At 32.7% G+C, this 11,799-nt stretch overlaps 1 protein-coding gene across 4 annotated transcripts; it reads left to right on the top strand.

The window, feature by feature from the left end:
- Positions 1-4,586: 4,586 nt before the first annotated feature.
- LOC116014930 (serine/arginine-rich SC35-like splicing factor SCL28) lies at positions 4,587-9,008 on the top strand. Of its 4 annotated transcripts, none has more exons than XR_004097515.1 (7): positions 4,587-4,848; positions 5,291-5,368; positions 5,534-5,698; positions 5,803-5,861; positions 6,379-6,418; positions 7,738-7,930; positions 8,178-8,317. XR_004097515.1 is itself a non-coding variant. In XM_031254893.1 (7 exons), the coding sequence occupies exons 1-6, from the start codon at positions 4,700-4,702 to the stop codon at positions 8,431-8,433; spliced, it is 747 nt and encodes a 248-aa protein (XP_031110753.1). In that variant the 5' UTR covers positions 4,587-4,699; the 3' UTR covers positions 8,434-8,459; positions 8,655-9,008. The 4 variants fall into 4 exon arrangements, 3 of the variants coding, with proteins under 3 accessions (XP_031110753.1, XP_031110754.1, XP_031110755.1); XM_031254893.1 differs by lacking the exon at positions 7,738-7,930 and adding an exon at positions 8,655-9,008 and having other exon boundaries at positions 8,178-8,459; XM_031254894.1 differs by lacking the exon at positions 7,738-7,930 and adding an exon at positions 8,562-9,008 and having other exon boundaries at positions 8,178-8,459.
- Positions 9,009-11,799: the final 2,791 nt, after the last annotated feature.

The raw sequence follows: 11,799 nt of genomic DNA, 5'->3' as shown, positions 1-11,799 counted from the left end.
AAGCTGTCTCTGACGTGTGATCGTATCACCCCATTTGCATGTTCATATGCAACTTGGATTTGATTCTTCGTTGGTGTTCCAATACCATCCAAACTCTACTACTGGACAATATAATGCTGTCGCTTCTTAATATAATTGGGATTAAGTTTTTGTGTGCTCATTTATATAGGATACGAATTTGTTGTTTTTCTTATGTTAAAAGGAACGCTTATTTTCCCTCCCAATTATAAACTCCTTATTATTCGTGTGCCAATGACTTTGTGGTCTAGTGGCATCCGGTAGTAGCATTTGGTTGCACCCCATGTTGGAGGGGCAGGTTCGAGCTTCAGTAGAGGTGATGCCGACTCTTTGTGCTTAAATATTAAGTGGATTGGACTATTTAACTTTTATTTATTACTTTCTCAAACTTTAACTTACTTATTATAACCATAATTATAAATTATATGTTTTTTTTTTAAAATTGAAACGGTTGGGACTATTTAACTTTTATTTATTACTTTCTCAAACTTTAACTTACTTATTATAACCATAATTATAAATTATATGTTTTTTTTTTTAAAATTGAAACGGTTACTATAAATTATACTAGTAAATTACTTGTGTGATGCACAGATTAATTTTTATTATATATTTAAATAATAAAATTAAAAGTGAAGTTATAAATAACTATAATATTTGAAAGTGTACATTTATTTGATAATAATATCAATGTAAAAGTATCAATAATATATGACTCATTTGATTGCATTTATTTTAGAAAGATGGTATGTAATACAATTTATGTAATTATATTATTATTAAAATAAATACGAGAAAAAGGATGAATAATTTTAAAAAGCATTAATATGAATTTTTGGTTATAAAAATAATTTTATTACCATTTAAATACTATGCAATTACTTTCATTTCCTTACTAAATAAAGTTGTTAAAAGTCTTTAACGAGGCGTTTGGTTGGAGGGAAGGAATCTATACTATTAATAAAAACAATATCCTCAACTTTAACTTCCCGCCCAAAACACTCCTATACTATTAAGGATTGCGTAATAGTTTAAAATATGGTAATACAATTCCTATTCGTAGTACAATTGTATATTAAAATTTGGTAATACAATTTCTAATAAAATATATTCTTCTCTGCCTATTCGTAATGCAATTCTAGATGTAAATTACTAATTGTAATAATATAGTACATATATTTCCTTGCGATGCAATCTATACTATTTATAAAAACAATATTCTCAACTTTAACATCTCGCCAAATTTATAATAAAATATATTCTTCCCTACGTTCCTATTCGCAATGCAATTCTAGATTTAAATTACTAATCGTAATAGTATAGTACATATATTTTCCTGCAATGCAATCTATACTATTAAAAAAACAATATCCTCAACTTTAACTTCCCGCCCAAAACATTCCTATATTATTAGCCCAAAACATTCCTATATTATTAAGGTTTGGGTAAAAAAAAAAAAAACGCCAATGTTACGAAAATTTCACATAACTCAACCCGTAAGGGTACATTCATGCCTGCAAGTGTTGGCGTACACGAGTCAAGTCGTACATTCATGCCTGCAAGTGTTGGCGTACACGAGTCAAGTCTTTTCAAGTTTATTTTGGAATTTGATTTGCACCCCCCTGCGCGTGAGAGAGAGCCTCTATGCTATACAATTCAATATGCTTTAAAAAGACTCTTGTATAAGTAGTTGTGGAAACCTGCTTTCCAAACCAATGTGGGACAAAAGCTACTTGAGAGTTTTTTCTCTCCATTTTTATAACTCAAATGGGTCAACTTTGAGAACCAATTTCTTATTCACCCATTATCCGTTTTGAGCGTACAGTATATCAATCTTTTCGTCTAAATACGAAGAATCGGAATTCACTTTGACCCAGCGTGGAAAAGAATTACAATTCAATGGGAAAAGAATAATGCGGGAATAAAGTGGAAGTTTAAATTTCAATGTTTCGTTCGCAGGAATAAAATTACTAGGGATTTCAATTCTAATGTTTGGTATACATGAGAATTGAGATGGAATAAGTAGTATAAAGTCCAAAATGCCCATTATTATTATTATTATTATTATTATTTATAATTGACAAATTAATTCACAAATTGTTATTGTTGTTGCATATAAAGAATGCGAATTTTGAATAGTTCTACATATAAAGAATTCAAAGGAACATACATAAAAGTTGTTGTATTGTTTAATTATATACAACAACTTTTATGTATGTTCTTTTGAATTCTTTATATGCAGAACTCTTCAAAATTTGCATTCTTTATATGCAACAACTCTAACAATTTGTGAATTAATTTGTCAATTATAAATAATAATAATAATAATAATAATGGGCATTTTGGACTTTATACTACTTATTCCATCTCAATTCTCATGTATACCAAACATTAGAATTGAAATCCCTAGTAATTTTATTCCTGCGAACGAAACATTGAAATTTAAACTTCCACTTTATTCCCGCATTATTCTTTTCCCATTGAATTGTAATTCTTTTCCACGCTGGGTCAAAGTGAATTCCGATTCTTCGTATTTAGACGAAAAGATTGATATACTGTACGCTCAAAACGGATAATGGGTGAATGAGAAATTGGTTCTCAAAGTTGACCCATTTGAGTTATAAAAATGGAGAGAAAAAACTCTCAAGTAGCTTTTGTCCCACATTGGTTTGGAAAGCAGGTTTCCACAACTACTTATACAAGAGTCTTTTTAAAGCATATTGAATTGTATAGCATAGAGGCTCTCTCTCACGCGCAAGGGGGTGCAAATCAAATTCCAAAATAAACTTGAAAAGACTTGACTCGTGTACGCCAACACTTGCAGGCATGAATGTACCCTTACGGGTTGAGTTATGTGAAATTTTCGTAACATTGGCGTTTTTTTTTTTTTTTTACCCAAACCTTAATAATATAGGAATGTTTTGGGCTAATAATATAGGAATGTTTTGGGCGGGAAGTTAAAGTTGAGGATATTGTATAGGAATGTTTTGGGCGGGAAGTTAAAGTTGAGGATATTGTTTTTTTATGTTTTGGGCGGGAAGTTAAAGTTGAGGATATTGTTTTTTTTAATAGTATAGATTGCATTGCAGGAAAATATATGTACTATACTATTACGATTAGTAATTTAAATCTAGAATTGCATTGCGAATAGGAACGTAGGGAAGAATATATTTTATTATAAATTTGGCGAGATGTTAAAGTTGAGAATATTGTTTTTATAAATAGTATAGATTGCATCGCAGGGAAATATATGTACTATATTATTACAATTAGTAATTTACATCTAGAATTGCATTACGAATAGGCAGAGAAGAATATATTTTATTAGAAATTGTATTACCAAATTTTAATATACAATTGTACTACGAATAGGAATTGTATTACCATATTTTAAACTATTACGCAATCCTTAATAGTATAGGAGTGTTTTGGGCGGGAAGTTAAAGTTGAGGATATTGTTTTTATTAATAGTATAGATTAAACAATGTATATAAAGAATGCAAATTTTGAATAGTTATTGCATATAAAGATTTAAATGAACATAAACAAAGAGAAGTCGAAAAATAATACATATTATAATTTAGAAGGGAATGTCAGACATCAATTTTAGCTTTAAAAAAGGGAGGGATAATTTTGTCTCATCATTGTCTTTTTTTCTTCCTAAAATCCATGGAATTAAAATCCCAATGAGGGAATTGCAATTCCGTGAAATTGCAATTCCATCCAACCAAACGAAGAAATTTAGTTGCATTCAGAATTAGGTGGGAATTAAGTGGGAGTGGAATTGTAATTCTATCCAACCAAACGTCCTGTTAAAGTTGTTAAAAGTCTTTAAAAGTTAATAAAAATTTTGATGGAATACACTCTTACCGGGCGTTTAGTTGGAAGGAAGGAATTAAGTGGGAAAAGAATTGCAATTCCATGAAAAAATAAATAATGTGGGAATAAAGTGGGAGTTTAAATTTCAATGTTTCGTTCGCAGGAATAAAATTACTAGGGATTTCAATTCTAATGTTTGGTATACATGAGAATTGAGATGGAATAAGTAGTATAAAGTCCAAAATGCCCATTATTATTATTATTATTATTATTTATAATTGACAAATTAATTCACAAATTGTTATTGTTGTTGCATATAAAGAATGCGAATTTTGAATAGTTCTACATATAAAGAATTCAAAGGAACATACACGAAAGTTGTTGTATATAAACAATGCATATAAGAATGCAAATTTTGAATAGTTGTTGCATATAGATTTAAATAAACATATACAAAGATAAGTAAAAAGAATAATACACGTTATTATTTAGAAGAAGATCAGACATCAATTTTAAATTAAAAAAAGGAGGATAATTGGATTATCTTTTTATCTTCCTAAAATTCATGAAATTAAAATCCTAAGGGAATATTAGAATTCTAATTTCATGAAAATGAAAAAATTACAATTCCGTGTAATAACAATTTTTCTCACCAAACATCATGTTAATACATTTTTTTTTGGAAAACACCCTGTTAATTCATAGGAAACATTTTTTCGGTAACATTCAATTATCCACACAGAGGGAGGCTGAACTCGGTATTTCCAATTTTCTACGTCATCTCCCTCCAAAACTTCTGATATTCTAGTTCCCCAGTTTGCTAAAGACACCGAATCTTGGCTAGGGTTCAGGGTTTTGTAAGATGAAAACAATGGGAAGGTACAGAAGCCGTAGTCGGAGCTACAGCCCTGTGAGAAACAATCGCTACGATGACCGTCGCGACCGGCGTGGAGACCGCCGTTCTCCTGCTCCCTCTGGCCTTCTCGTCCGAAATATCTCTCTCAAGTCCAGGTCTAATTCTCCTTCGTTTTCAGTTTTTATATACGTATGCGTGTGTGCCGCAGTGACGATGCAGGCATATACTAGAGCGTATGTAGCCATTGATGTTTTTACGGATTGTAATGTTGAAAATGTTTACCCCTTTAAAACAATTGCATTAACAATTTTTTTAAGGATGTTTTGGTCTCTGTATGCTTTAAATTCTTGCTAATTACTCTTCTTATTCTATCGTTTCGGGCACTGCCAAATTCTAAATGCTTGAGATTCTTTTTTTTTTTTTTTTTTTTTCAAAGATTTTGGAGTTTTTTATGAAGGCATTCCTGATTGTTCTAGCATGCAATCCTTTTACATTGCACTTCATTTTTATGAACCCTTTTACGCAAAACAATATGATTATGTTTTTCTTAGTTTTGTTAGAAAATTTGAAATTTGATTATGACTTGTCCTTCTGCAGGCCAGAAGATCTCAGAGTCCATTTTGAGCATTTTGGTCCACTAAGAGATGTTTATTTACCAAAAAATTACTACACTGGGTATGTTATGCTTCTTGCTCCACTTTTAGGTCATGGTTTAATATGTTTCAGTAGTTTGTGGGTCATTTTCTTTTTGTCTTCTGGTTAATGTTGTCTTACGATTCCATTAGTGTGCTTTTATATCATTTTGATTAAATGTTCTCCTGCTGGCTTTTGCCTTTATAGAGAACCACGTGGCTTTGGCTTTGTGAAGTTTCGTTATCCCGAAGATGCCGCTGAAGCAAAGAAATACTTAAATCATACTGTCATTGATGGGCGTGAAATTCAAATTGTATTTGCTGATGAAAATAGAAAGACTCCACAGGAAATGCGTAGGATTTCAAACACAAAGTATGCCATTTATTCTTATATTTATTAATATTCCCTGTATCTCTTGTTTGATAGATCTCAGTATGTTCTGTGACTCAAACTTGTTTGGTTTTAATGTTATATAGTGGTCGACGGAGCTCCAGAAGACACAGTCCTTCAAGATCCCCTCGGCGGAGATATCGCTGTCAGTTTGATTTTGTCCTCCTTTTACTTATTTCTCTGAAGCAAGAAACCTTTTAGCATCCTGTGCTTAGATAAATACAAAAATTTAATATCTATCATTCTGGTGTAAAAAAGGCTGTGTACATGGGACAAAGAAATTTATGAGCTTCATAAGTACATTTCATTTTTCATCTTTCTAAGTTTTTGAATATATTGTATGCAGCTTCTTGGTGCTTTCTTTGAATGATAATGTTATAGATAAACAAAAATAAAGGAATAAAGAAAGCTTTTTAGCATCTTCTTTGTTCAGAAATGCTGATTTGGTTGCAATCAAAACACACACACACACACACACACACACACACTGTGACGCATGTTTATGTATGTATCTATGTGTGTGCTTCCTTGTGCATAAATGTGTATAAGGTGATGCAATCCAATTTTATTTGTGTTTATTGATCAAATAACTTATTATTGCTATACTTATTTATTCTGCTTCTCTTTCCTCAAAGAATAATGGTTTACAATTTTCTTGGCAGCCTATTCGCGCTCACCCACCCCAACACGACAAGATTTGAGGTCTGTTTATAATCACATAGCAGAAGTTATACTTGCTCTCTTACCTAAACGTCCAGCTTTCCTTTGTCTTCATGTTTTGACTTTTCAGTTTGCAATATTGCTGTAATACTTTTACCCTTTATAAGTACTCTGTGAAAGAAGCATCTAATCTTTCTTGTGTAGACTGTATGCATCTTTTTGCATGGTTTACAAGGTATTGGAAGAGGGATCATGTTAATCATTGTATAGCAATATCTTATTCCTTTGATGGACAATGCTTAGAGACTTCTTTGCTTTTGGTTTATAAAGGCAGATGAGGAATAAGAGCCAAGTTGGTTAATGTTTCATGTATGCAAATGGTATGATGCCAATATATTCATTGACCTTGTAGGACTGTAAGCGAATCTAGTGCCACCAAGGTTATCAGCTAATATATTAATCAAACTTTTGAATGTCATTTTATTATTGGAACTTGAGCCTGCTTTTGAATGCTTGAGCCGGAGTGGGACACTTAGGGGCTAAGAGCAGCTTGGTCACTGCCCTGAGCCTGGCATTTAGATTAGTTTTCTTAATTCTTGATAAGTTGATAGTGTTAGGTTCAGTACCCTTTGCTTATGAGCACTACTTGAATTATAATTTCTTGAAGCAATAATTCTAGTAATATGTAGTAAAACTGTGAATCTGTTGGTTACCATCTCAATGGCTGGGATCCTGGTGGAGGTTAGAATCAGACATCTAGAAATCTACTTTTGATATTTCCTTTTTCTGAGGTTATAAGTCTTCTTGACATCTAGCTGGAGACATCAAAATGAAGTTACAGTTTTATTGGCTTCTTTCCTTTTCAGTTACATGTGTGTATTTTTGTGTCCTGTGTTACTAGGATGTTGTGCTTGCCAATTTAAAGTAATAATTTTTGTTTTCCTTTATCATTTGCTGTTTTTTCTTTGGTTGATGATAAGCACTAGGAGTTCTGATTTAAAGTTCCCAGGCATAATTTTATTTTTAGGGTAGATCTATCTAACAAATGCTAGTTTCTTTCCGTTTGAAGTCTGTAGATTGGGGAGACTTGGGGGAGTCAGGACTGGTCAAGAATTGTGAAAATGGATTATAAAGATGAATTCAAAGACTATTTGCACTCATATTTGTGAAAGATTCACCAAATGTTTCTGTTTTAAATAGACCTCAACATGGGGTATTTGTTTATTATTTAAGGACTTTTGATCATGAGGTTTTGCTTTTTAAGCAATTAATTCAAAATGGTGTGTTACTGATTCAGAAACAAACTTAGTTTATCTATTTATTAATATTTATTTGATTTCTTCATGTTGCATATTATTCAGTTAGAGAAAGAATTTATAGCTTAGTTGGCCAAAGAAAGATTCCATCTTCAAAGATGCAAGATTTTATAGTTTTGCTGATTGAGATGTGATGGGATTTGACAAAGGAACCATGGAGACTTTGAAGCTTACTGATATCCTTAAACAATGTTTGCATCAAAATGTAATTTTCCCAAGACTTTGAAAGAACATACAGGTAATAGTCATGATTCAATCACTGGATATTGCAAGGGGACATACACTATGGTTTGTTTGATGTTGACAGTGATTTGTCGGATTCTTGTGTGATTTTGAGTTGCTATGCACCTACTCATGAGAGAACAGTCATTGTCAATATGGTTACTTTTAAAGAAAAATCATCAAATGTTGCTAATGAGTTGATATGCCTTCCTTGCATCCTCTTGTAGTTACTTACCCTATCTGTTTTGCTTATTTGTCTAAAGAGACAGAGATCGTCATGGAAGGGGTGACTACTCTTCTCCAAGGAGATCCAGATCACTATCAAGATCTCTCTCCCCTAGGGGTGACAGGTCAATAGAAAGGAGGGCAAGGCGGTCCAGATCCATACCCCAGCCTGTTTCTCCACATGGTGACAGGAATGGTAAAATTCAAAGTCCAAAAACTAAATGTCAGGCTCCCCATGGTGAGGATAATGCTCTGAAGCAGTCTGAGAGTCCAAGAGAGAATTCACGCAGTTGATCAGAGTCTCATACTAGATCCTACAGGTTTGTATGAAATTCTCTCCCTTTAGGTTAAATTAGACTTCAGCCTTGCATGGGAAACCAGTTAATGTTAATGTTGGATGTTATATATATACCCATATGTAGGAATCTATGGCTCTTATTGAGTGATGCCATTTCTTTCGTGCTTTGATTGACAAGTTCAAAGGGCCATTGACACTGTTGCTGTGTTCTGTGCAGTTCTCTTTGACAGCTGTTTTATTCTGGCGATACCCCCTCATAGCCTTTGCTGAAGTATATATGTGCTCTCTTATCTAGCCGACATGTCTGAAGCTATGAAGCATTGTTGATTCATGACTTTAGTTCGACTGCCTTGTATCTGTTTTTGGGAACTCGTTTCATGAGAATGTAAATCTCACTAAGAGGTGCAACCTTTATTTTATGCTATCTACCATCGCTCGTTATAACTTTGAGTTAATTTTGCTGTTATTTATGTTTTAATTTACACTCCTTATTTGTATACTTGTGAAGTATACTTTTATGTTTCCATGTGACTCGATTCAAGTGTTGAGTTAAAAGACGAGATTGCAGTAACTTGTAATGTTTCCTTGTGACTCGATTCAAGTCTGGCAATGTTTTCCCGTTCAAATTTAGAGGTATTTTTGTAATACTCCTTTCGCCCCATTTTATGTGTCCGATTCGGTTTACGAAACTTAATAGAGGTTATTTTTAATTCAATTTCTCATAATATTAAATTTAGTTTTAGTCATGGTTGTAGTAGGCGCGCGGTCTAGGCGGCGCTTAGGCGGTACCTAGGCAGCGACCTATAAAAATAAAAAATTAATTCATGTGTGTAGGCGTATATTATATATTATACTCCTTGGCTCATTTTACCTGTCCTATTTATTATTCATTGGTCAAACTAACTCTTTATTCATTGTTTATTTTTCTTAATAATTTTTTTTTTTTGCGTTTAATAGTACTTTTAATGTAGTTTCTAAATATATAAATTTTATATATTAATGCTAAATTTAATATTATGAAAAATTAGATTAAAAATAACTTCAGTTAAGTCTCGTTAAACGAACTAGACAACCAAAATGGGACAGAGGTAGTATTATATATATATATATATATATATATATATATATATATTCAAATGCGGCGGCGAGCTCCGGTGCGGTCATGCGGCCTAATCTGCACCGTCCAATTTCATTAATCCTACTGAAATTCGCGTATGTTTAAGTGGGGTTATTATGGTAATTTTAGTATTTATATTACGTGAATTAGAATGGTGTATTTTAGTACATAGTGTGGTGCGTTTGAATACATGCTGTGGTGCGTTTTATTACGTATGGTGGTGCATTAACTGTGTTGTGGAATGGTGTGTTTTAATCTATCCGCTGGTGCATTTTCATCCGTAGAATGATGTGTAACTCTGTTGTGGAATCGTGTGTTTTAATACGTCGTCTAGTGCATTTTAATACATTTAATGGTGTGTATTTCAACACGTGTTTCTAATAAGTGTGCTGTGAAATGGTGTGTTTTAATCTGTCATCTGGTGCATTTTAATACGTTGAATGATATGTATTTTAACACATGTTTTCTAATAAGTGTAATAGTGCATGTTTATAATCTGACATGAGGCACGTTGTGGTACATTTTAATATGTAGAATGATTTGTTTTATTAAGTATATTGATGAATTTTAAGTGAATAGGTGCATTTGGTATATTGTGTGGAATGGTGTGTTTTATCGGTGATCTGGTGCGTTTTAGTACGTAGAATGGTGTGTTCTGTAACATATATATATTGCGCGTTGATTTGATGAGTTGATATGATCTAATGGCTGAAAATAGGCTACACGGTCACACCTAATGACCAGGCCACACCTGATCATGACTCTCTCTCTCTCTCTCTCTCTCTCTCTATATATATATATATATATATATATATATATATATATATATATCTTACTTCTCTTATATAAATAAATAAATGTATATATATATATATAAATATAATAATAAAATTAATAAGGCCGACTCGCTCGAGTTAACTCGACTAACTCTACCGAGTTGGGCGAGTTAACTCGGCCAAATTCGGCCTAGTCGGTCGAGTTAGGCGCTAGGCGGCCTCCTAGGCAGCCGGCCACCTAGGTGGACGCCTAGGAAGCAATTCGTCTCGGTCTAGGAGCGCCTAGGCGAGGACTTTTGCAACAGTGGTTTTAGTATTCAAAAAATTATATATATAGAAACTACACTAAAAGTACTATTAAACACAAAAAATTAAATTAAAAAATAAGTAAAAAATCCTAAAGAAAATAAACAAAGAAGAAAGATTTGGTATGACCAATGAATAGTAAGTAGGACAGATAGTATGAGACAAAGGGAGTTCAAACATTTGGGTAAATTAAAATTAATTACACTCAGTCAAATATTTTCACGCAATACTTTATATGAGAAAAACACAAAAAACAAGGAAAGAATATGAAATAATCCTATATATATATATATATATATATATATATATATATATATATATATATATATATATATATATATATATGAATTCAAAGATATACCCTTTTGGTAATTATAATGTTTTTGGTATTAATTCAAAATTTGAAAGCTTTTACCTTTCTTGAGATATCTTACCATTTAATAATTCTAATACTGCACCCTTTTGATCTCATTCATTGTGTATAAATACACTCTATATGACCATACACAACCGATAACTTCATAACCCCAACTAAGGTTAATTATTTCATGGAGTTGTTAGTGGTTGGTTTGGAGGCTCCCGGCGGCTGTTGGTGGTGAGATTTTCTGACGTTACCTTCTGCTATGCTTGATGTTTTCACGCTTCAACCATGGATTTTTGGGAACCTTTTAATTTTAATGAGTTTGGTTGACCATGGCGTTTGAGTTGGTGTTATCCATTTGAACGGTTGACTGGTGGGTGATTTTGCGGGTTCAAGATGGTGCGGCGTGGTTGAGTTCTGTCGATGGGGTTTGCATTTCGTTTGTTATTTCCTTATAGATTTGTTAGGCTTTCTATGGTGTCATGGAGTTGGGGCTTTTGCGCTAGAACTTGGGGGCGTTGCTCACTGTTTCTTTCTGGCAGCCTTGTATTTTCCGGCCATTTTGGAGCATTCTCTGTGAGGGTTTTTGATATGACGGTGAGACTCTGATTATACTTTTTTTTTTTTTACTGAGGATTGTTTTGAGTTGTTGGCGTTTTGTCTTGGTTGCTGGTTTTTGGTGTTTCGTGTTGACTTTGATTAAAACAAACTGCTCATTGTCTAGTCAAGTAGAAATATTAGAAAATGCAAGTAATGTGTAACAGAAACAGGTTGCTGATCGTGATCTTCTTCTGAAAGCCAG

The sequence above is a fragment of the Ipomoea triloba genome, chromosome 4 (genome assembly GCF_003576645.1).
Source record: "Ipomoea triloba cultivar NCNSP0323 chromosome 4, ASM357664v1".
Taxonomy (NCBI): domain Eukaryota; kingdom Viridiplantae; phylum Streptophyta; class Magnoliopsida; order Solanales; family Convolvulaceae; genus Ipomoea; species Ipomoea triloba.
Note: the sequence above shows the minus strand (reverse complement) of the source record. Positions and strands in the feature narration are given on the sequence as shown.